The sequence below is a fragment of the Balaenoptera borealis genome (assembly GCF_965194805.1).
Source record: "Balaenoptera borealis genome assembly, chromosome: 12".
Taxonomy (NCBI): Eukaryota; Metazoa; Chordata; class Mammalia; order Artiodactyla; family Balaenopteridae; genus Balaenoptera; species Balaenoptera borealis.
The window spans coordinates 4,644,779-4,670,154 of record NC_138869.1 but is presented as its reverse complement, the minus strand read 5'-3'; the positions used below and the strand labels follow the sequence as shown (position 1 = coordinate 4,670,154).

Here is a 25,376-nt window from a genome sequence, read left to right as displayed (position 1 = left end):
GCGCGCATGCGCCGCCCGGGCGGGCCGGGCCTGGGCGGAGCCTGCGCGGGGGCGGGGCCTGCGCGGGGCGGGGCTCTCGGAGGCCTCCAGGGGGCGCTCGATCCCCGCCGCCCGCCCTAGCCCACCGCTTGCTTCAAAGGGCATCGCAGCCGCCAGGAGCTGACGGAACCTGGTCCCGATGCGGCCGAGGACGGCGGTCACGGCTCGGGGTCCTCAGGGGGCGGCGGGGCGTGGGGCGCGCGGTCCGGGACGAGGCCGGCGGGCTGAGCGCGGGGCCGGGCGGCGGTGGGACGCGGGGCGGAGAGTGGGTCCGGGGGGCGCGGGTCCGAACTCGCCGGGCGGCTGGGCAGACGCGGTCCCCGTGGCCGCGCTCCCGCAGCGGCCCGCGCGCCCCAGAGCCGCCCGAAGGTGAGGCCGCAGGGGCACCTGGCCGAGGGGAGGCGAGGCGGCCGGAGCCATAGAAACAACCAAAGGGCCGGGGGCCCGTGCGGGAGGACGAGCTGGGGCGCAGCGAGGGCCGCAGCGGGGGCCGCGAGCCGGGCGGTCACCCCTTAGGAGAGGAACCCCCCCCAGGCCCCGGTGAGCCCCCGCCCCTCCCCGCCTCACGCAGCCACGTCCCGGTTTCTGAGCTGGTCGTTCTCCATTTCCTATGGGTCCGGCGTGGCTGGCTTGTCGGGACGTCGCGCTCATCGCCCGCTGTGCTCATCTGGGGACGTGGGGACGCGGGGACGCGGCCGAGTGGCCGACAGGCAGGCGGGCCGTTCGCTCTGCTCTGCGGCGTCCCCCGAAGGTGCGCGGATCCCAGCGTGGCTGGTTCAGCACAGCAGTCCCACCTGTTCTCAGAGCCGCCGCTGGGCCCCCGAACCCGCCAGCCCCAGCCCCAGCCCCAGCCCCAGCCCCGTGGGGTCTCTCTGAAAACACTGCAGATTACTCCACTTCCCTCCACTCCCTGCTCCTGCCCCTCACCTGTGGTCCGCTCCCCAGAGGAGACCTGATTAGGTAACGCTCAGCACCACGCAGGACTGTCAATCCAGGAGGGCCCCGTAAAGGCACTCCAGACAGTAGAGCAGACTGTCTTCATGACCGTGGGCCAGGGAAGGAGTTCTTCAACCCCAAATCAAAAATAAAGGAGAATACGGGTCAATTTGACTACCTTAATATTGGTTATTTTTGTTCATTAGAAATTAGGAAAGGAAATATCAAGATAAGCCAGGACTTAGGAAAACACATCTGCAACGCACGTACACTTGACAAAAGCTGCGTATCCAGGATTTAGGAGAAATTCCCAAGAATCGACAAGGAAAGCCCACAGTCCAACAGGGACACAGGGCTGAGATCCCCAGCACGCAGTTTGTTGGAGCAAAGATGGCAAATTGTTGCTCCTAAAAGCCTGGCACAGTGTGTCCCTGCCCCTGAGGAGGCCGGCCGGGTGCAGATGGAGGGGGGAGCACAGCGGGGGCTCATGGGGGGTGGGGACTACAGCTCAGGCGCCCCCCCATCCCACCTCACAAGGAGGGAAATGAGTCAGCAGGCGCTGGGCTCTTCCTCCTTGGGTTTCCTGCGTGGGTTTCGCTTCTGTCACCCTTCAGGAGGGCAGGCAGTGTGTGGTGGGTGAGGCAGGGAAAACAATTCCTAGAACCAGAAACAGATCACGGGGGGGGGGGGGGGGTGTGTGTGTGCAGGGGCGTTGGGGAGGAGGGCCTTTCCAAACCTCCAGTGTTCCTGCCTCTGCAGCCATGCCAGGGCCGCTTCTGCGTTTCTGTGACTCAGAGCTTTGTGCAGAAGTAGACTTGGGGGGCCTCTCCCCTCCCCGAGGCAGAACCCCACCGCTGATGGGGCAGGAGGAAGAGGCTCGGGGTAGCAGAGAGGGCCGGACACCTCAGCCCCTTGGGGGTGGCCACTGATTCCCGGCCACCGGGCCCAAAGCCAGGGAGGCCCTGACTCCTGCCTGGCCTTCACCCCGACCTGTCACCTCCTGCCCCGATGCGCCAGCTCCCACCCGCCCCTCCCCATGCAGCTTTCCACGCAGACGGATGGAGAGGGATGCGGCTGCAGGAGGGCCTGAGAGGAGGGAGGACGCAGGCTGGGACCCTCCCTGGGCAGACCCTCCAGGGGCTTGCATCACACACGGAGCCCCCCACCCCGCACCCGTGGCGTGTGCACGCACGGACACGTGCACATGTGCGAATGCACACACGGGGCTGGCCCTGAGCGTGCAGCACCCTGGGTCCCCGTGGCCCACCCTCTCCCACCCCGTGGGGTGGGTGCCGCCAGCCTCAGCCCCCAGGCAGCCGCTGTGCACACGGGGCGGCTGCAGTCACCGCCGCGTTCTGGGAAGTCCACGCTGGCCGCTGGGTGGAGACGGGAGTGGGGGTCTGTCGGGGGCCAGCAGCGCGGTGAGGCCGATGGAGGGGTGTGCACAGAGCGGTCCCCTAGAGCAGGATGGGGCGCAGCCCGGAGGCGCATCCCCACCCACCCCGCCCTCCCCAGCGGGTGCTGTGGTCCAGGAGACAAGCCTCACCTGGGCCCGAGCTCCCAGGGCCGCTCAGGTGAGCAGCAGGGAAGCGTGGTCATGGTGCTGCCTCCCTGTCTGTGGGCTCTGCAGGGGCCCCCCAGCCTCTGTGCCCGGTGGCCTTTGCAGCTCCAGGTGCTTCTTTCCCAATAGGTCCAGAAAATTCCCAGAATGGACCCTCATGAAGTGGGCTGGATCACAGGGCCCCCCTGAACCAGTCACCTTGGCTGGGGGTAGAACCTGACGGTGGGCTGGCTGGCACAGGGAGCTCTCCAGAGCCAGGGGTGGTCCCCCAGAGAAAGTCCAGGTGCAGGTGTTAAAACAAGTAGGCCCAAAGCAGGACAGGCAGGGCACCCAGGACCCCGTGGTGCCAGCGGACCACCGCCTGCCTACCTTCTCCCCCAGGTGCCCAGCATTCTTGCTCCAAAGATGCCTTCACGCCTCAGGCCTGTGCCCATGCTGTGCCCTTGACCAGGAGTGCCCCCACTGCAACCTTTCATCTCTCAAGGCCCAAGCTCCCTCCCCCACTCCTCCAGGAAGCCTCCCTGACTGCAGCTCCCTCCACACCCATGAGCCCTCTTTGGGCTTTCTGTCCCACTCAGTACCAGTGGTGACCAGCCTGGGCTGAGAGTCCCGACCTTGGGGACGAAGCCAGGTCACCGTCAGCACTACACTGTATAGAAGACAGTAGCAAAGCTCCTGCCCACCACTACACAGAGCCCTGGAGGGCTCAGCTTCACCTTGTCCTGGGGCTGCAAACTGAGATGACTCCAGGGGGCCAAGCAGGTGAGGGATGTAAACAGTGAGACAGGCTGGACCGAGGGGCAGGCTGGAGGGCACCTGCCCCGCGGATAGTGGCATGGACGTGCTATCAGGCAGGGTGGAGGGAACAAGATGCACCGGCGGGAAGAGCCCGGCCAGGGGTCTGCAGTTGGTGCAGCGCACGCCACGCCCAGGAGGTCCAGAGTGGGTGCTTGTCGCCTTGGGGCTCACAGTCAGGTCACAGATGATGTTCCCAAGGATGGATGCCCTCTGCAGGGCCGTGGCCTCTGGAAAAGCCACCCCTCCACCCTCTGTGGGACACAGTGGCCCTTGCAACCCGCAGCCCCAGGAGTGAGAACCTGGGGATGGGGAAGCAGTCCAGGCCTTCTCACTCTGCGAAACTCCGTGGGCTGAAGCGGGAAGCTGGACTCCCACCCAAAGTAACGGTCAGCCCTCAGGCTGCCCACCCACGCGGGGTCAGAGGAGGCCAGCTGCGAACCCCAGATGGAGGTGCGGCCGAGGAGCCCAGCACACGGCCCCCAAATGTGCGGGACCCCATCCAGAGTCGCCGTCAGAGCAAGCACCAGGGAGCCCGCATGGGGGCGCAGGACCGACAGATGCCAACACGCAGGTGACACAGAGGGAATGGCTGGCAGGAGTCCTCCCCCCCCGGGAAGCAACGGGGCAGAGGGTCGGAGAACCAGGGGCTGCGCGGAAGCCGCCGCCACTCCCGCCGCCGTCGGAGGTCTCAGCGCGGAAGGCGGCGCACCTGGGACAGCTGCGACACGGGCGCAGACGTGCAGACGGGAACAGGTGAAGGCTGCGCGCGGGACGGGGCCGCTCTCCTGCGGAGCGGAGGCTACACCCACGGCTGCCGCTCAGCATCAGACACGCGCTGACCTACGTGCCACCCGGCACGCGCTCCAGCCGCGGGAGGCAGCAGACACAGATGGGAGGGCAGAGTCGACCCCAACGCTTCGCAATCCACCCTTGGAATATCTCTGAAATGACAGACTTGTGGTGCTGAACAGATTCGTGGCTTGGGGGGCGGGGAAGGGTGGTTCTGTTTCTCCTTCGCGGTGACCGTCCCAGGAATCCACTTGTGATGAGGGACACAGAGCTCACACACACCTGGTGTGGACGTCGGCGTCCTGGTTTCCACGTTGTACGACAGCCTCCTGAGATGTGAATGCCGGAGGCCAGGAGAGGGTATGGGGCCTCCGCACTCTCTTCCCAACTTCCTGTGACGCTACTATCACTGTAGACGATGATGATTTCACAGTAAGAAGGGAAGAGAGTACCCCTCCTGTTGCTCTGACCCAGGCCCGGCTCTGCTGCCGCCACCACCTCCGGAAGCAGGGCTGGCCCCGTGGATGAGCAGGTTAGACAGCAGATGTCCCACCGGCAGAGACCCCGCAGGTGTCCTGGGCCTGACCTGCCGCAACCCCCCCACCCCGGCCCGGGCGCCCTCGTCTCCTGGTCTCCAGGCTCAGAGCTCATGTCACCTCCTCAGGGACACTACCGGCTCCCTGCAGGCTGGCCCCACCCCCTCAGAGTCACGACAGCACCAACGCCCTGATACTTCCATCATGAGGTGGGGCGGGGAGATCCCAGGAAGCCAGGGCCTCATCTCAGGGTGGGGACACAAGGTACCAGTCCGCGTGATTCACTCGCTGCCGCACGACGGATCGCCCTGAATCCAGTAGCTTCAAACAGCACCGTGTACCGCCTCCGAGGGTCCCTGCGGGGACGTGGGGATGCAGCGGGGCAGGCCCGGCCCTCCAGTCGGCTGGACAGAGCCTCCCCAGCGTTCAGGCCCAGACCCGCCTCCTGCCCCGTCCCACGTGCCCCCTCGGTGGCTGCCTGCCCCGTGGGCACAGTCGGCCTCAGGGTGAGCACAGCGATGGAGAGAGAGGTTGGAATTTCTGGGGAGGCTTTGGAACCACCCACGGTCCCCTCGGTGTCACCCCTTCTGGGAAAACCGTCCTCTGGAGGATGTCCCTGTGCCACTAGGGCTCCATCCAGAAGAGCACAGGCTTTGGGGGCAGAAACACAGGGTCCCAGCCCCTTCCCTGGCTCCGCTCCCATCACGTGCCCACCCCTCGGTGCTTTTTCTGGGTCACGGGGCGGATGGTATCGCCCCCAGGGTCGCTGTGAGGACCAGAGAAACACGGGGCAGGGAGCTCTCCCGACAGCTCTTCCACCCCCACCCCACCCGCCGGCCCGGGAGGGGCTGTGACTGCCCTTTTCACAGTGAGGAACCCAGGGGACACACTGGGCCTGCTGGGCACCCCCTTCCTGCCCCACCCCCGCTTTGTCACAGGGAATCTGAGTTCCCTAATCTACCACGAGCTCTGCATGTGACGCGGCTCCTCTGTCCCCACGAGGTCACCCTGCTGACCTTGCCCGCGGCCCCGGGGCAGCCCCTCCTCTCCAGGGAGGCCTTCCTGAAGCACCAACCCACCGCCTGGTCAGCAGCAGCCCTGGGCTCGCGGGCTCTGGACCTCAGCATGGACGTCACCATCTGTTTCTGGGCCTGGGTCTCCTCCAAAGGGTCCCTGACAGGGGGTGTGAGGAGTAGACGGAACCAGCCCGTGTCTTCTGCGTCCTTGGTGGGGAGGGCAGCGGTCAGCCATGCTGCTTCCCCATCCTGGACACAGGCCTGGCAAGGAGCAGGGGGCAGCAGAGAGGGGCCGGTCGGGGGCTGGGCCCTGAACAAATAAGCTGGCTCACTGGAAACCCCCTCCAGGGCAGGCAGGGCTGTTTTGGGACAAACACCAGAGGTGACACTCAAAATCTTTTAACAGCCAGAGTGGACACCAGACATAGACAAAGGACAGGACAAGCCTTGATGAAAACCTAGCTTTGCTTCATCCAGCAACACATTCACTCACTTGCTTCTCTGAAAGGTCCAAGGAGGTCTGAGCTTCAGGCACGGTTGGATCCACAGGCCCAAACATGCCATCGGGCATCTCTCTCTCAGCTCTGCCTTCCTCTGCATTCTCAGGTGTGCTCTCCCTACCTGTTGGCCAAGACAACCCTGGCAGCTCACTGGATCTACTGGAGTCGTGTGACTGATCCCCCCTCCCCACTGCTCACTGTAACGTTAGGGTCAGGAGGGGGCAACCCCTCTGGTGGGACAGCTGCTCCAGAATCCTTTACTTTCCAAGAGGTCTGGCCTTTTTGGGTTTTTTAACAATTAAAACAGGCCTTTTAATTATTAAAATATTATGCTCATGGTAAAAAAAAAAAAATCCAAGTGGTGCACGAAAGGACCCCTAGTGAAAAGGTATGTCCCCCCGCTGGGCCCCCAGGTCACCTCCTGGGAGTGAAAATTGTCCCCAGTTTCCTGTGTCCTGGCAGCAACATGTACAAGGATATTCCTGCCTCTCTGTCTGCTGAAAGATGCACCTGTACCCCTGCTCCGAACCACCTTTGCACGTCATCTTTTCTCACTAACAGGGTTTGGAGGTCATCCCACAAGAGCCACCTCAGGACCCCTCCCTCTCCCTCTTGGAAGTCACACAAGTGGAAGCACCCAGTTCCGAGGCAGACACGCCAGGTGCCCCGGGAGTCACTCTGCTGTGTGACTCTGATAGGACAGCAGAGGCGGAGGATCCTGCTGGACTCCTGTAGGTCTCCAAGAGGCTCCGCCGCTGGCCCTGCTGAGGGAGGGGAGCCCACCTGGCCGCAGCCTGACAGCAGCCTTGTGGGACGCTGAGCAGGGGACCTGCTGGGCTGCACCCAGGCCCTGGCCACAGAGACGTGGCTGCGAGCTGCCAGGGTCAGGTGGGAAGTCCTCTCTGCCCGGCTTCTCTTGCTGACAAGATGCCTAAGGTGCGTCCAGGCAGTTCCGGGAGCTCCGGTTTGTGCTTCTCTGCTGCCAGCAGCGCTTCGTGGAAGAACAGACCTCAGTGCACCCATCGCTGGCCCTGGACATCTGGGTGGTTCCAACGCCGAGGCTGCCGCCGTGCCAACGACCCTACGTCGCCCTCAAGACGACATACGCACTCGTCTCGGGGTGCCGACCCAGCAGAAGCACCCACAGCTGTGCTGTCTGGCCTCCAAGTCCAGCCATTGCATGGGTATTTCTCTGCAATCCCCTGATGAATCATAAGGCTGTGGAGCACTTTTTCATGTTTCCTGGGATCCCCAAGAGGTTTCTGATATTACTGTGTCAGCTCTAGGGCAGTTTGTTGTCTGCCCATAACCCCCAAGCTGGACCTAGAGGGAAAGAGAAACTCTTTGTAAGGCGAGAGTCTCTGGGCCCTTCATGGAGCCCAAGGATGAAGGCGGAGAGCAGGGCTGAGGTGGAAGGAGAGCGGCCGGATCCTGACGCCTGTGTCTAGGCTCCTTGATCCAGCTATGCCTGAAACTTCCTTCTGGACTTTTCTGTCACACAAGCCAGCACTCCTCTCGCTTGTCAACTTGAGTAGGAGTTTGTCCCTCGTGCTGCAGGGTCCTGGCTCATGCAGGGCAGGAGTCGGCGCCCGTCTGGGTCCATCCTGCCCGGACTCCTGAGCTCCGGGAGCCTGGAGTGTCATTCCAGGGTGACGTTCTGGGGGCCCACCAAGCCCTGCGGAGGAGGTGAATTGCGGTGGGGAGCCTCCAAGTCCCAGGGCTCCACCAGCCCTCCCTGCTGTGGTCTGCACCCTCCTCATGGTCGCGTGTGTTTTGAGGCTGAATAACCGTGTAATTGGTTTATCCGTTCCATAGCCAAACCTCAGCAAATATGTTTTTCCTAATTAGTTGATGTTTATTTAACGGGAACAACCAGCCCATTAAATTTAATGAGGCAGGTTGTCAGGTACGAAGCGGAAGTGTCTTCCTTAAGCGCGACCCGGACTTGGCAGGGCTGGTTCCCGGGCCGGGGCCGCGCGGAGCTCCTGGTCTGGGTGCCGGCAGCCAGGCAGCGGCGCGGGTGTGTGCGGGCAGCCCTCACTCCTGGTTCCCCAGCCCCACGTCCTCTCCATTGCGCGACACCCTCTAGCCTGGATTTCGTCCGGTCCATCTCCCCAGCGACCTCCGGGCCCCCGGGGAAGGGTCTCCCGTCTGCTCAGCGCTGCACCTCCCGTGCCAGGGCCATGACTGCCAGAGTGGACGTTCGCTGCCAATGCTCGTCTGAGTAGCTTCAAGACCCCTCCTGCCGCCTCGGTTCCCCAGCCCCCCAATCCCGACATACCCTGGACCCTGCCTGGCCTCCCCACATCCCTTCGGCAGGCTTCACACCCCCACTGCCCGCTTAGCAGGCGGGAAGCTCTTTGCTCAGGGAGATCCAGGCTCTGCTGAGGGGTCGCCGCTGGGCCCGACAGCCGGCGGGAAGGCAGGTCCGGCACCCTGGACCCACGCCCAGGCGCGAGGCTGCACCCGCCACCTGCCTTCGGAGGCTTCTAGCCGGCGGGGCGGGGCGGGGGGCGGTGGTGTTAGAAAACCGTTCTGGTCAGTGTGGAACAACAGAAAATATAGTTAATTATAAAAACCCTAACAAAACACACCATAACCCTAAACCACGGAAACGTCTTGGTGGGCACCCCCTGGCCTCGCTCCTTGTGTTTCCACGTGTGTCCAGGCGGTGTTTGTTCCTCCAAACAGCGGGCTCACGCAGCTTCCGCGACTTAGCTTTTAAGCGGACTCACGCTCCGGGCTGAATCGCCGTCGTCAGAGGCCACAGAGCCGGTGGGCGGAGCATGTTTCATTTAACACGTCCTCTGCTGCTAGGCACTCGGTTGTTTCCAGTGTGTTGCCGACGTCACCGACACTGTGATAAACCCAGTGGGGCCCAGCTCCCCAGAGGAGCCCCCTCCGGCCACTGCCCGGGCCTCTCCCGAGGGCCTCGCCAACTGATGTCCGAGGTCGGCTCTCCTGCTGCACCAAGGCCCGGGGCACGGACCAGGTGTCGCCGTTGCTTCCCGGCACCCGGGACGTGGTGAGGGTGGCAGGGTCAGCCCCTTGGGCCTCCCGGGCAGAGAGCAGCCTGCAGGACTTCCATGAGGGACTGACCTTGGGGTCGGCGCTTGCCCGTAAGGGGAGGGAGCGGAGGGCGGAGGCAGAGCCGGGCTGCCCTGGGACGCGGCGCGACAGCCCGGCCCTGTACCCGCCCCACCAGGCCGCCGCTGGATGCAGCTCTGGCCCTCGAGGGTGACTCTGGCCAGGTGGCTCCTGGGCACAGCGACTTCCCAGAGGGAGCGGACTCGGGTCAAAGGCCGGACGCCGGCAGGTGGCCTGAGGGCTCTGGGTGGCGGGCCCTCTGCTCTCACGCTTGCTGAGCACTGACCATGGGCCGCCTGTCACACGACCCTGGGAGAAGCGCCTGTGAAGGCTGCAGGGCGGGAGGAGGGGGGGCCATGGGCAGCGGCCACGTCCCTTGTGGTTCCAGCTCCCTGAGCCAGCTTCCACTGGGTGACCTGCGCCCTCCCTTTGTCCCTCCAGCCCTGGGTGACAGGAGCTTCATGCTACTGCTAAGTTCTGGGTTATCACAGCATCCCATCCGGGGTTTTAGCTCCTCCACCTCTTCTGGGGCCAACTCCCTGGACTCAGCTCCTCTGTTTACATAATCAGTGCTTTCTGGCTCCTGGTTGGACCCTGGATGTCACAGCCAACGTCATGACATTTAATCCCCAGCCACAGGGTAGGATGAGTATAACTCCCCAACAGTCACACAGCCGGGGCCTGGGCCCAGAATGCCTGCCTCAAGGTCCACACCCTCTGGACACAAGCCTCACCTGTGCCACACTCTCTCAGGCCCCACTTCCTGCCACGTAGGGCCACGTGCAGGGGCTGGAGCCGCGGGCCCACACGCAGGCACGTCGTGCACAAAGGCCCACACACGTGCGCACAGAGCCCGCGCCCTGAGCACACGCAACCCCCCACCAAAGTAACACTCGGACACACAGCCCTATGGCCACAGTGGGGGAAGGTGGCGCTCAGCCCATGGAAGCTTGGCTCTGGCGTCAGGGGAGTCCGGGGAACGGGCTGAGGTCCAGGAGGGAGGCAGGGGCACGAGCAGGTGGACAGCACGGCTGGCTGCCTGTGAGAGACACAGGCACAAGTGCACACGTCTGCTCACACACAGGGGCCTACACACACACAGGCACAGGTGGCCAGGTGCAGACAAACCGGTGCTCACGCAGGCGCTCCGAGGCTGCCTCCTGGGTGGGAGAACAGGGTCTGAGACTAGGAAGCTGGACGCGGCCCTGGACACCACACGCTTCTGACAGAGTCTCAGAAGGGCCTTGGCAGTTTCTGGCTAAAGGGTGGCTCTGATGTCACTTAGGGTCAATGAGCCGGTGACCTGTGACCCCACTGAGCTGACCTCGCAGAGGGCCCCTCGCTGGGCGCCCTCCACCTACCGGGCTGCTGTGTGTTTCTGACTGTTCCCCGGTGTGTTGGGGAAGCTGACCAGGACCTCTGGGTGGGCATCTCCTTGGCCAACATGCAGCTGCGCTGACACGGCTGCGGGGGCAGCTTGGCCAGCCCCCCGGACGCCGACAAGCCCCGCGGACCTCCAGCTCCACGTGCGAGAACTGGGGGATGAGCCGGGGCTGCAAAGCCGGCATCAGGACCGCCGGCTCTCAGCTCCAGAGGGCCTGGGCTCCAGAGAACCGTGGCAGGAAATCAGGCTCACCAGCCAAGCGTCCCCCTCCTGCTGCCCGCACAGCGCTGGGCTGGCAGGTGCAGCCGGGCGGTCAGGGCGCCTCAGCGGGGGCCCTGCCGAGGGTCAAGGACTGACAGGTGGGCGCCGACCGAGCAGAGTTCACCCCAGCCCGGCCGTCACCTGCCCTTCTCGACCCGCAACCCTTGCTCAGTCTGCAGAATCACCAGCACCCAAGCCAAACACGCAGAAACCACCCAGGTACTCCCCTCGCCCAGTGAAGTCCAGTCACGCCAGTTCCAGCGCCTAAGGCTCGGCCTGGTCTGTCCCCGGACCCGCCCCCGGCCCCCCTGAGGGTCACTCATGACCTCAGGTGTCTGCAGGGCTCTCCACTTGAGCCCACCTCCCCCCAAGGCCAGGGCGACACCCCTCAGAGGGGCTGGACTGCGCTGGTCCCTCAGGAGCACCTCCTCCCGGCCTGGCACCCACCCCTGGCCCTGCGCCCAGCTTTACTCTCTGCAGACGCCCAGCTGTGCAGAGTCTGTGCCCCGCCCCCGGCCCCATCTGGGCTCCCACTCTCCCAGCCTCTGGCTGCCCGGGAGCCCTCCACCCGGCGCTGGACTCGAGCTCAGCCTGTCAGGAAGCTGGCCTGCTCCGCTGCTGCGCCCCGACGAGGAACTGCTCCCCTCGCGCACCGCCGCCCGCTCTGGGCACGGCTAGGCCCGCACCCGCCTGCCCCACTGGCGCTGGCGGGTGCCCGTCCTCCAGCCTGACCTGGGGTCACGCTCTGGGCACGGAGGCGGCAGCAGGCCCGCCTGGCAGCCCAGACACGACTGAAGACAAGGACGCCTGCTTTATTTGTCTGCGGACAGGGGCACACACACTACTTCCCCAGCACGGGGGCGTCGGAGGTGCCAGCAGGGGTGCTGGCGCCTGCGGTCTCTGGACTGTGGTCCCACAACGGGTCCCCTCTTCAGGCTCCAAGTCGCTGCCAGGCCCGGAGTGGGCCTGCGTCAACCCTACAAAGGAGAACAGAGATCAGGTCCACCGGGAGCGCGCGTGTCCCCCAGGCTCTGCTCCACGAGGGCCCGTTTCATGGAGAGGGTCCTGCCCCGTGGGTCCCCAGGCCTGCACGGGGCCTCCTCACCTCCGTGCCCGGTGCCCACGCAGCACGTGCCCGTGGCCTGCCGCCGGCCTCCCGCCTGCACCCTGTGCACACGGTCGTGGCCCAGAGACCCAGCTCTCCTTCGCCCCACGAGGTCTCCCCTCTGCTCTCTTCTTCTCAGCTCAGAGTGAAACCGCCTGGAGAGGCCTCGCCCCCCGGCGCTGGCGCGTGGGACACAGCAGCGCGCGGGGCTGGAGCTCGCGCAGCAGCCCTGGGGCAGCTCCCAGGAGCAAAGTGCTCTTCGGGACCCTTTAAAGCCGGAGGCTCCTGAGGGGAGACTGGCGGGGCCTGGGACCTTGGGGACCTGGCAGGGAGGGTCAGGAAGGAGGACCACGCCTCAGGGCAGGGCCTCTAGGACAGCCTGCAGTGCCCCCAACATGGGGCTGGGGAGCGCGTGGGACCCGGACCACCATGACCACCTCCACTCACCAAAGGCCGGGCCCCGTCAGGCCAGCGCGGGAGTGGCTGCCCTCTGCCCCCTCAGCTCTCCCCCTTCCATGGGGCAGCCCGGCCCTTTCCACGACCCCTACCCTGCACCCTGGCCTCTCCACCCCCCGCTGCCCAGAGGTCAGGACCAGTGGCCACCCCGGACAGCAGGGCCTGACTTCACCCAGAGCTGCTCTCGGACCTGGCCTAGCGGCGCCCACAGACCCCCTCCCCGCCCACCGCCGTGGAGCCCAGGGCGGGCGGGAGGCCGCAGCTGACGCCTACCTTGTGCGCTGAGCCGACGCAGTGCTGGTAGGCCTTGACCAGGTCCGCACACAGCAGCACCTCCTGCAGGTGCTCGCGGTAGCAGCGCAGGATCTGGGCCTGCAGCCCCGAGCACACGGGCTCCACCCTGCGGGGCCTGCGGAGAGGAGGAGGCAGCCTGGGGCAGTGCCACGGGCCAGGCATGGGGGCCGCGGTGTCCGGTCACCCCCCAGAGAGGGGCCGAGGTGGCCCTGGGGGACCCCGCCCGCCCAAGGCCTCCAGGGCGCCTCCCGCCCCGGGTGTGGACCACCATCGTCTCCCCCAAAGCTGTTTTTCTGATTTTGAAACTAATACATGCACGATGAGGAAAACTGGATAACCACAAAATGTTTAAAAAAAACTAAGGTGTTCAGACTGTCACTTCCTAGAGAATATCACTGCAGCATTTTAGAGGAATTTACTACTTTTTCTTTCTTTGTTTATCAAGGTAGGTTCAGAGCCTAAAACTAGACTCTAAACGTATTCATTTGAAGAATGATTTTATGTTCTCTTTTTAAAAATATGAAACAAAGACGGAAAAGGGAAATAAAGCTTATTCTCAAGTCCGTCACGGGGGTCTTCTTCCTGACGCCTCGCCCGCTGCCCCTCCCGCCCTCCCCTCTCTCCGGACCTCACACATGCTCCCCTGTACACGCACCCTCTCACACTCACACACGCGTGCACACACGTGTGCATGCACACACACCTGTGCACACAGCTGTACACTCACTCACACATGTGCACATATATACACGCACATGCACTCACGCCCCCGAGCTCCTGTGTTCACGTGTTCAGGCCCCTGCTCCTCGCAGCTCCGGGCGGGGTTGCCATCTCTCACCGCCCGCCCCAACCCCAAACCAGGCAGCAGAGGACGAGGAGGCAGCTGGCCGGCCCAGGTCCCACACTAGGATGCAAGGGCTCCAGGACACACACTCACAGGGTTTCCACGGTTTCTGGCAGGTCCACCAGGAACCTCGGAGCCGCGGCTAAGCCTGGGTCCTGTGTTGCCCTCCCAAGCTCGGGCGCCGGGGAGGCCTCGGCAGTGGAAGGACCCCTGCTCCTGTCACCCGGGGCCTGCAGGTCGACAGCTCCCCGGCCCCGGATCTAGTTTCAAAAGTCCAGCCTTGCAGCAGGTGCTGGGCTGGAACGTTGGTTTTAACGCAACTCAACCACCCACATCCATCCCTTAAGACCAGGAACGGAGGGCTCAGCGGCTCTCGTTACCCATCTGCGGCCGACACGCCCGGCGCCACCATCCCGGCAGCGATGCCCACGGGACCCCGGGCCCCGCGTGTGGGCTTGGTCCTCAGGCCTGCCGACCACACACTGCAGCCCCCTCCCTTCCCACCGCCGCCCCCCACCCCCAGACAATCCCTGACGAGGGAGTGACCGTGATCAGCTAAGATCCGTGGCTTGGACGGAACTGATGGTTTACAAGCTGAACAGGCAGGAGGCGGGGGGGGGGGGGGGGGGGGGACGGGGGCGGAGCAGCCGCCACGCCTACGCTGAGGTCCACGGCTCCGAAGGTCAAGGCTGTGGTGGGAGAAACGGCCCCCTTTCCCCGGAAGGCCCTGCCCGCCACCCGGGATTCCACCGGGTCCTGAGGGCGCATCCAGGGGACGCAGCGGCCCTGCTCCTGCCTGCACCGTGCAGACGGGCTCGGAGGCTTCCTACCTGAGGAGGACACGTGTCTCTCCTCGGCGCTGACCTTCGCACGGGAGAACAGACGCCCGTCTGTTCCCTCTCCTCCCGGGCCCTGGGGTCCCCTCACTGGCTTCCGCCTGCCGCTGTAGTGGGGTGACCGTCTGGCTGCCCAGTGCTCGCAGGATGCGCCTCCCTCCGCGTTCAAGACCTTTCGGACACGGGCACGTCCAACGGGGGGCCTTCTAAACGCCTCCGGACGGGCATCTCCTCTCTGCTGCCCTCCCCTGGAAACAGCTCCCTCTGCATTTCCCTCTGGGCTCCTCCATCCCCACCTGCCCTTGGCGGGGAGCCCCCGAGGCCCCATCTTTCGGGCTCCGTCCTGGCACCCGCCTGCCGTCCTCCCACACGGGCCTCCTGCTCCCCTGGCCCCGCGGCCCCTGGAGCGGCAGCTCCCATCCAGCCCCGCTCCCCATGAACAGCTCCCACCCGTGGCCGCTGAGGGTGCGGCCAGCAGAGCTGTCGGAGCTGCAGGTCTCATGGAAAGAGGAGTCCGCGGGCAGGACGGCCGGCAGCCTGGCCAGTGGTGTGGGGCTCGTCCTGGAGCCGCACCCTCTCCAGACCGACGGCAGAAGCGACTCACCGCTGGCTGTAAATGGGCAGAGCAGCGGCTTCTTAACTCTGCCCCCCACCTTCTGTCTTCAGGTCCCGGGACCAGGGCCCCTGTGCGTTCTGAGGGCAAACCTCGCAGAGCACCCAGTGGGCTCCCAGTTCAGGAGAAACAGAGGGAGGAGCCGAGCAGAATCCGGCCCCTCACACCAGGGCCACCCGTGGGCCTGCGGACGCCTCTCTGCTCTGGCATTTGTCAGCGACAACACGAGGAGACAGGGTGTCAGGAAAACGTCAGTCACAAGAAATTTCACCTGTCTGCCTGCAAACCGGCCGTGAATGGGACAGGGCAGGGAGCAGGTGAGGCTGGGTCACACAGCTGGGGCCACGGCAACCCCGTCCACTGCATGCAAACAGCTCAGCCTTTATAGGCTGCTTGGACACACAGAGAAGGTACCCCGGGCAGTGATCTCTCCAGGGACGGAGAGTAGCCCTGCCCCCCCAGCTGAGGGACATGTTAGGATTCCCGTCCGGGAGGCTCTGGGGGGTGAACGCTGGCCCCCTCAGAGGTCAGCGCCCCTTGCTTGCCAGACTCTCCTCCTCTGCACGAGGGGCTGAGACGCCAGACAGGAGCCTGCAGAGTGAGGGGGGCAGGGCGGGTGGGGCGGGCGGAGAGCGGGGCAGGCATTTGGCAGACGAGAGCGACGACAGGAGGCTTTGGGGCTGGGCCCAGGTGTGGGCTGGAAGATGGGCCCCGTCTGACCTGTGGTTCACAGCTCACGGTTCACCCAGGCCTGGATGGTGCTCCTTTCCCAGGAATCTTAAGGCACCCACCGTGGTGTCCCTTCTCCAAGGAGCCAAGAGACCCCAAGCAGGTGCCCTGTGGGCCAGTGGGGGGGCACACAGGTTTTGGGGGCTTTGCCACGTCCTGCTGTGAGTTCAGGGTCAGGGGGCAAGGAGGGCCCATTGCGCACAGCAGCCCAGGATCGGCTTGTGGGGTCAGTTCTCAACACCCACACGGCTGCCATCTGGCAGTGTCACAGGTATTCAGGGACCCAGCTTCCAGCCCGCCTCCCCGACGGCCCTCACGGCTGCACAGTGACAGGCACAGAGACCACCAGGCGCTGTGGGGAGTGAGGGTCTCACACAGGCCAGCTGGCCTCGGCACCGTGGCCACCTCTGGGAATGGAAACCATGACCCCAGTGCCACCTGTGAACCGAGCTCTACCCCCCGGTGGAAGTGACACGTTTCCAGGATGAGAGTTGTGATAAAAGGCTCACACGAGCCAGGAATCAACCCTCTCCTCCCTCTGTCCAGGAACCAACACTGCCCACCAACCAGGCAGAGGGAAGAGCTGCCCTGGGCGTGCCAGACCACTGCCCGCTGCCCCCTGCCAGCTTCGGGAGACCGACCATGTCTCTCTCACTGCCAGGCACCCCGCACTGGGAACCCGGCCCTCCCCACCTGCGTGGGCACAGAGGGCCCTCCTCCCTTTCCTTTGCCCCAAACACCCTAAACTTCTCCCCCCAGGGCCAACCCCAGTCCATCCCAACAACACACACCCCAAACTCCAACGCTTGGACCCCCCCTGGGTCCCTGGAGCCTTCCAGCCTAGCATGTCACCCCCAACCCGCCAATTCCTCACCACGTTCACCATCAAGCGCCAAGGAACCCACTTCCCACCTAGTTTCCATCTTGGTGAGTGGCGTCCCTGCCACTCCGGTCACCCACCTAGTCAGAAGCCGGGAGTCGTTCTGGATGCCTCCCCTCCCCCTCCTTCGTTCCGGATGCCTCCCCTCCCCCTCCTCCGTTCTGGATGCCTCCCCTCCCCCTCCTTCGTTCTGGATGCCTCCCCTCCCCCTCCTTCGTTCCGGATGCCTCCCCCCCCCATCATAGATGTCTCCCTCTCACCTTCTAACTATAACGTTCCTGCTTCTCTCCAATCTAACTGAAAACCGCAGATGTATCCACTGCAACTCCCAACAGCAGGGACGGTCATCCTCTCTCTCCTTGGACCTAACCCACCCCACCTGGGTGGCTCTAGAGGCCACCGCTCCTCCTCCTGCCTCCCCTCCTCCATCCCTCCTCCCCAGAGGCCTTCAGTCCCCACAGACGCTCGCTCCTCTTGGCCCCTGGCTCGGGTCCACGGAGGCCAAACCCGCCCGTGTCCTGCCTCCTCTGCACCCCCTGCCGGCTGCAGTTCTCCGTGGTTCCCAGAGCAGCTGCCCCCAGGCCACAGTGACCCTTCCAGAAGGGCCTCCTCCCCCTCTGGTGCTCAGGCCCTGGGGCCCAGCTCTCCTGAGCCCTCCGTGCCACTCCCCACACAGTCTGGGGTCTGCTTCCCTGTCCCCCTGCCCCCCAAGGGCCACCAGCACCCTAAGGGCACAGACACCCCTCCTTGGCATCCCAGCCTCACTAGCCCTGCCTCCTACCTAGAGGAGGTCCTTCTGCAGGGCCAAGGCACCCCATCAGCCACCCCGTCTCTCCCCCAGCACCTGGGTGGCCTCTCCCAGTGGCCTTTCCCTCTCGTACCTTCGCCATTCCGCTCTCTGCTGAAGACACCTCACCTTTTTAGAGTCTAAGAAGACCACAAACCCAAACCACTTCTGCTCCTGACCCGCCCGCCCCCAGCCTGCTCTCCTCTCCCAGAGGCTCTGCCCGGGGCTCTGCTCCCACTCCCCCAGTCCAGCCTCACAGGCTCTTCCTGCGCAGGGGCCCATCACAGCCCACCTGACCCTGGAGGCTGGAGGCCCCGTTCTGACTCTGCTCCGCTAGCGCTCTCCCTCCACGCATGCCCCCCGAGTCCCACGTGGGGCCCCCGCTATTCCCACAGTTCTGCGCCAGACTCACGGCCGGTGTGGTCACTGCGGGACGAGCGGCCCAGTGGGCGCCCACAGGGGCCCAACACCCTCCTCCTCCTGCACCTCGTAAGCTGGGCACATTGTCCCCGACACCCCCATAGCCCACCCTCTCCACTGCGAGCACTGATTGTCCTAGAACATAAAGCAGCCCACGGGTTTCCACAACTCCAAGGAGGTTAACAAACCCATTTCTGGGGCGATTACAGCTCGCTGGACCCTGTGCTAAGCAGTCCCTCCTATCCGCGTCCTTCCCTTCTCTCCGGCCCTGCTCTCCCCCTGCTGAACTCGGGAGGTCCCCCGTCCGAGGCCAGTCTGTCCCCACAAGGGCGCAGGGCCCAGGGAGGCTCGGAGCTGCAGGGGAGCCCATGATGGGCGTGGCCTGGAGGACCACCCTGCCGCGAGGGCACCAGGACGGAGGGGGACACAGCTTTGTGAAACAACCACTGCACATGCTCACCCATCATTCACCCGAGTCACACAGCAAGGCCACCAAGGCCACTGGGGAGGGACCTGCCCTCTGCAGCCCCCAGCATCTCCCCTTCGCTCCCGGCTCTGCCCTCCTTCCCCCCAAGGGCAGGGGTGGTCCGCATGGGGGTTGGGGGAGCCCAGTGAAAGGGACAGGGCTGAAACCACACCCCTGCAGGGAAGACACGGCCACGGCCACGGCCCCAGGGAACCGGACCCTCACGCCGCCTGAAGTTCTCGGTCCGCGGCTGGGAACTGCTCTCAGCTCTCCTGTGGCAAAGCTGAGACGCTCGGCTGTGCCGGCCCGGAAGGGGCGTCTGCGGCAAGGTGTGGAGCCAAGGTCCTGGGAACCCGCTGCGCACGTGAAGGCCAGCGGGTAGGGGCGCCTCCCCCAAAACACGCCCTTCCTGGAGCCTCAGCATGTCACCTTGATTGGAGATGGGGTCCTGGCAGGTACAGTTAGTCAGGATGGGGTCACGGTCGGGCAGGGAGGCCCTGATCCAACGTGGCTGGTGTCCTCCTAAGAGGAGGAGAGACACTGACCACGGACACAGACCAGAGGAGAAGCCACGTGACAGCGGAGGCAGAGGCTGCGGTGATGCGCCTACAGGCCGAGGATGCCAAGCCTCCCGGCAACACCAGGAGCTGGACAAACGCCCGGGAGCCCTCCAGCTTCAGAGAGAGCGGCTGTGGGCCACAGCAGCCCCAGGAAGCACGCAGCCAGCCCCGCAGGAAAGCGCCGAGTGCCGGCTGGGCAGAGTTAGCGGGAGGCAGGCGGCTCACCAGTCACCTCCTGACAGACAGAAACACGCATCTTGCGTGACACAGGCTCCGCGGTAAATGGCTCAGGTGGGAGGCCTCTCGTCCCAGGTTGCATCTCAGGCCGGGCCTGAGGTCCAGCTCATGCTAAGGACCAGCCCCTGCCAGGTCCTAACCCGGCACAGCAGCCCATCCTGCAGGTGGAGACACCAGTGTCAGAGGGGTCAGGTGACCTGCCCAAGGCCACACAGCGAGAGACGGAGCCAGCGTAAGAGCCCGGTTATCTGGCTCCACGCTGCGTCCATTTAGCTCCACTCCAAGTCGGGAAAATTCCCCCAAAATTCCAAGGGAGAAAGAACCAAGGGTACAGAGAAGAAGCAAAAGACACATGGGATTCAGGCTCCCAGGGGAGCCAGAAGTTTGCCAACTGGAAGGGCCGACACCGGCCAGCGCGGGGCCGGGCCCCCTCCGAGCTCACACAGGCCCGGCTGCTCACGGGCCCGAGTGCGACGTCAAGCACGTCCCTCTGTGGGCTCTGCTTCACTGACCGACATCTCATCACCTCAGCCTTCTCCCATTACCACCGCTGGTGTGGAACTGGGCCATTAGACATCCTCCTGACACTTCATTTCAGAGACGCGCCGGCGGGGGTGAACGCACGGAGCAGGCTTTCTACCACGGCTCGGAGGCGAGGTGCGGGGGCTCCACGGAGCTGCACATCCATCTCTGTCAGGACCAGCTGGGCCGCGGGACAGGCTCCGCGGCGGCCCGGCCAGGGCCCAGGGGCCGACGAGACCAGCTGCTCGCCGAGGACCCGCTTCGCTGGCCGCTGCCGACCACGTGCCACTCAGCCCGGGCGGGTGGGGCCCAGAGACGCGCCGTCGCCAGAGGCCACACGGGACCCCCCCGGGGGGGCCGCTATTCTGGGAGCCCAGGCCTAGCAGAGCTCTGGTCCCGAGGAAACGAAGCGCAAAGTGGCCCCCACGGCTGCTTAGCCAGCGACAGGATTCCTCCCTGGGACTGCCACTGCACGCACACGTGCACAGGTGCACACGTGCACGGAACAGGGAGGCCGCTCCTTGCTTTGGTCCTTTGCGAAAAAGCCGCAGGGGAAGCACATGTCCCCCCCGAGGAGCCTCCCGATTCACCAGATGTGTGGGGTGGACTCAGCCCAAGGAGGCGTGGGTCGCGGGGGTCTTGGGGGTCTGAAGAGGGCCACACCAGGACCACTGGGGCTGCAGAGCCATTCCTCACAGTCCCTCAGTGGCCAGGGGGCTGGAGGCTCCAGGGGAGGGGGCGGCAGCAGCAGCGCCTGAGGACCCCCGGGACCCCGTCTGCCGGCATCCTCTTGTTTCCCCTCCCCGAGGCCTCCCTGTCTCCTGGGCCACGGCACCTGCTGGCTGGTGTTGCCCCCAGTCTGCCTCCCTCACCTCCTTGTGACACACCTGGGGGGCCTCTCCAAGCCCTGCTGTGCCCCCTCCTCTCCGTGCAGGCCCGGCCACTTGCCTGCTGCCCAGGGACGGGCCAGCACCTCCTGCTCTCATGTAAGGTCTCACCGAGGCCCAGACCCCGCAGGGACCCCGGCCCACGTCCCTCTGCTGCAGGGCCCTGGCCCCAGGAAGAGCACACGGTGCCACAAACACTGGCTCAGGCCTCCTGCCTGCCGGCCCACAGTGCACGGAGCGGCCGAGGCCACACTGAGGCTTCTCCTGCGGCGGGCGTGACACGGCAGGGGCGACTCCCCAGGCTGCCCCTTGGCTCCCAGCCCCCGGGATGTGCCCGCCCTTCAAGGTGCCGCACAGGGGCACTTCCTGGGGGATGCTAGCTGGTGTCCCGGTGGCAGGCTGCCATCACAGGCACCGTGTGAGCCGAGGTCCTGCGTGCACTCGCTGCCAGCCTCCGTCCTCCCGTCCCCTCTGACTGCAGCCAAGTGTCCCCGATCGACTGTGTCACCTCTGCTCACCCACGAGGGGCTGGCACGGCTCACACCTACAAGGGCGCCCGGCGGCTGGGGCCAAACCTGCGCGGAGCGGCCCCACTGGACCGGGAGTGCCCCGCGGGCAGGGACCAGCTTACTACCTCTGCGTCCAGGGTCCCCGCCGACGCCGAGCTCAGCAGATGACCCAGCCCAGGGAGACCGTGTCCCCCTGACCGTCCAGATGTCCGCCTGGTCCAGCCTGTTGCCTCTGTGGCCTGTGGGTGGCCCTGGGCCTGCTCTCCAGCTGCCTCTGGACGGACTCCACTTCCTGGGGGAGCCTTCCTGTGCCCAGCCCCAGGGGTGGGACCCTCGCAGCAGCCAGGAGCTCAGTGTCGACTGGAAACCAACAAACCAAGGAGCGTCCCTCTGGGCTGGGCCGGACCACACAGCCCCTCCACACGTGGCAGAGTTAGGTCGGCGGAGACCATAAGCCTCAGTGCAGGACGGCCAGCATTTCCCAGCCCCCGAATAGGTTTGTGGTGTGGTGTGGTGTGCTCCGGTGACAGGGCACACAGGGACAGAGGCAGGAACTAACCCCCGACGCCGTCGGGTGAGACTCAGGGAGAAATACGCCCGGTGACGTGAGCAGGCACAGCTGCTCCACCCTGGGCCGTCCCTGAAGTGACTCTGAGGCTGGGGTGTCCCCCATCCCCTCTGTGATGGGACTGAAGCTGAAGCCTGGAGCCCCTGGGCACCCCCCACCCCTGGTCCTGCCCGGCCCTTGCGTCCGGCCCGCACAGGCCTCCTGTCGTCACAGGAACTGCCTCCCCGGGGCCTCCTCCCACCCGGCCCCTGCGTCCGCTGACTCAGACCCTTCCCAAAGCCCTGCCTGCCGCCGGCCCACCAGACCCTAACCCTCCACCCGCCACACAGCTTTCCCCCCTCAGGCTGCAGAAACGTGTCCTCAGCTGAAACCTGACACATAATCTTAGTGAAGAAACAGATTAGTGCAGAGCTGGCGCGGTGGGGTCTTCGCAGGTCCATCCCCCGCTCTATGGTTTCCCAGCACATTTGGAAACCGCAGGGGCCTTTTCCTGGCTGACCCGGGGTGTTCTGAGGGGCGTCCCTGGACACTGGGGCTGATTCGCTCTGTGGGCCGCACCCCCGTCCACTGTCGCCGACACAAGAGGTGCAAAGGGCCTCAGGGCGTCACCCATCCATGCACCTCACACGTCGCCGAGGGCGGGGAGGGGCCGGAGTCTCCGTGCAGGAAGCACCGGGACGGTCAGCCCCCTCCTCACCCTCAGCTACGCTCTGAACCACAGCTGACCCTCAGCAGCATCAGAGTCGCCTGCGGTCCCCGGAGCCCAGCAAGACCCTGACGCCACCTGATCGAGGAGAGGGAGCCAAAGCCGGGAGGCGGAGGGACGCGGCCCCCAGCCGTGCAGCGCTGGGCTTGCTGTGCTTCCCGCCGGCCTGGAGTCACGGAGCACAAAGCACGAGGGTGGGCGCCCTCCTGCCCTCCTGCCGGAGGGGCCGCAGGGGGTGCGCGGTGCAGCCCGGGGGGGGGAGCGGCCAGAGCAGCGGTGAGGGCGGTTTACACTGAGCACAAAAGGTCAGTGACGGAGCAAGTGAGGGTGCAGCACGCGGAGGACAAGGGAGCCAGGCCCGTTGAGGAGGGAACTGCAAACACGGAGAAGCTGCAAGAACCCTAGAGCCGGAACCCGGGGAACCCGTGTCAACTTCACGTGCTCAGACACACGTACGCGCGAGTGTGCGTAAACTCACGCACGTAAACGTGCATGCCTGTGCGGGAGCACCTGGAAACACTGACACCCCAGCAGCAGCAAGCAGGCCCAGCGCCCCGACCTTGGTTTCTAAGCACCGCTCTGCAGTAAACAGAACAGAGTGGAGACGTGGCTGATTCCAGGGCTGGGGCCGGAACACCGGTGCCAGAGAGTGAAGGCCACTCAGAGCGTGAAGCCACACGTCAAAAGGACAGAAGAGTCTGTCTGAAGGCAGAATCCTGGACCACGTGAACAACAACATCAACGAGGGAATTTATTACAACCCAGCAAGGCACTGTGACTCCTTGACTCTTTCCTAACGTAAACAAACAAACGAACACCTAAGTGGGGGAGAAGGGAAACTCTCCCTTTAATCCAATTCATAAATGTAGAGGAAACGACGGAAGTCAACAACTGCCATGGGCCACCCCGACCGTGGTGGCTGGTTCAGGGGACAGTAGTCCCTGGAGGCCGAGGCTGAGGGATCAGGACCTGGACACACCCTGGAGAACCTCCCGCACAGCCGGGATCAAGCACAAGGGACACAGCCTGTGCAGAGGGACCAGGCAGACCCACCGTGACCGGGTCACGGTCCACACCCCTAGTGGACGGATGAGACCCACCAGGAAGGGCACGGCACCATCTGGGGGGCCTTCCTGCCAGGAACGAACGGCCTGAGGCTGGCCACGAGGAAACATCGGGCGGACCCAGGCTGGGGTCGCCCTTCAGAAGGAGAGGCCTGTACCCTTTTAGACTGTCAAGGTCATGAGAGACAGAGAAAGACCAAGGAACTGTCCCAACTGGAGACTGATGGTCACGGAGCTGCAGCACAAACTCCTGGGCCAGAAAGGAAAGGGCTGCGGTGGGCAGCGGGGGGCGTGCCTGTGGTCTGCGGCTGAGTCAGCGAGGGTTTCCCGACCGGAAGAGCTGTGTGTGGTCACGGAGGACGGTCCTGGGAGGTACACGCTGGACTAGAGTACTTAGTGGCAACAGGTCACCACGTCAGGAAGAGACAGCGTTTTTGTCTAGAGGGAGGCGGTGAGGACGCAGACTCTAGCATGACCAATCGGGCACCTGGCTTAAGGCAAGAGTTCTTATTCTTGTGACCTTTCTATGGGTTTGAAATTATTTCAAAACAAGGCAAAATAAAACACAACAAGGACGGCAGTTTGAGAGGACTGAATGTATTCAAAAGGATGTATTTATGCCAAAAAAGAGCCCACCAGGTTTTCCTTTTTTTTTTCCAGCTGGGAGTGGGGTAGGGAAAGTTTGACAAAGTGATTCTAAATTCATTTGAAAAACCATGTTGGAAAAAGGTCACCAAGGTAGAAAACTTGCTCTGATGGATATTTAATATTTTAAATTAGTGTAGCTGCATAATATGTTTTATACATATCTAAAACGTGCAGGCTTGGCCACGGAAAAGAGTCCAGAAACAGACCCAAGGACGTTAGCGCAGGATTGGGTGGACTTTTACATCACTGCTGATGGGACAGAGGGCTCCCCATTTGGGAAAGAACCAAGGTGGATCTGTACTTCACACCCCACACCTAAGAAACCACAGTGGGGTCATCTGGAGCACGCCTTAGTGGGGAATAAGGCATAGCAGTACTCGTCCTAAAAATATGGGTATGGTGGGAAGGAAGGCCTTTGTGATATAACCTAAGTCACAAACAGAAAAATTAACAACAGCAAAAATGCACTGGGTCCCTATCCCCCCATCAACTTCCAAAGGGCAAAAATTAAACTCAAAAAATAGTCACAACAGAAATAAAAGATTAATAACACCGTTACACAAAGAACTTTTAAAAAGAATTAACAAGAAAAAAAGGGTGAAGGCCATAAGTAAGTAGTTCACAAAAGAAGAAATGCAAACAGCTAGTAATTTCTGGAAGGGTTTAACCTCACTGATCCTGGAAGAAATGAGGGAGTTTAAAAAAGAGAGGTTTTGGGCTTCCCTGGTGGCGCAGTGGTTGAGAATCTGCCTGCCGATGCAGGGGACATGGGTTCGAGCCCTGGTCCGGGAAGATCCCACATGCCGCGGAGCAACTAGGCCTGTGAGCCACAATTACTGAGCCTGCGCGTCTGGAGCCTGTGCTCCGCAACAAGAGAGGCCGCGATAGTGAGAGTCCCGCGCACCACGATGAAGAGTGGCCCCCACTTGCCGCAACTAGAGAAAGCCCTCGCACAGAAACGAAGACCCAACACAACCATAAATAAATAAATAAATAAATAAATAAATAAAATTTAAAAAAAAAAAAGAGAGGTTTTGTTTGTTTGGTTTTGGTTGTGAGATTGGCAAAGACTTTTTTTAGAAATATTGTTAAAATCCTGTGCTTGGGGAAACGGACACCGTCCAGCATCACTGTTTGGAGTGAAAATTGGTACAGGACCTCCATTGTTCTGGACAGCCAGTAAGTAAAATGTAAACACATAAATATACACATATAAATACACAGTTTGTGTGTGTGTGTGTGTTCTCTGACCCAACAATTCCCTCTACGAGGATTTAAATAAGTGCACGACGACAGATAAACCTATTTGTTGCAGTTATCATTATATTGGTAAAAAAA

The 25,376-nt window shown here is 63.5% G+C and overlaps 1 protein-coding gene across 2 annotated transcripts in view; it reads right to left on the bottom strand.

Moving 5' to 3' along the window:
• Positions 1 to 11,699: 11,699 nt before the first annotated feature.
• The window catches only part of CHCHD6 (coiled-coil-helix-coiled-coil-helix domain containing 6), a 131,335-nt gene continuing 117,658 nt past the window's right edge, over positions 11,700 to 25,376 (bottom strand). For both annotated transcript variants that reach the window (XM_082345313.1, XM_082345314.1), the window contains 2 exons: positions 12,742 to 12,877; positions 11,700 to 11,884 (listed from right to left, as the gene is read on the bottom strand). In XM_082345313.1, the coding sequence (XP_082201439.1) occupies positions 11,879 to 11,884; positions 12,742 to 12,877 (142 nt within the window). In that variant the 3' untranslated portion in view covers positions 11,700 to 11,878. The remainder of the gene's footprint in view (positions 11,885 to 12,741; positions 12,878 to 25,376) is intronic.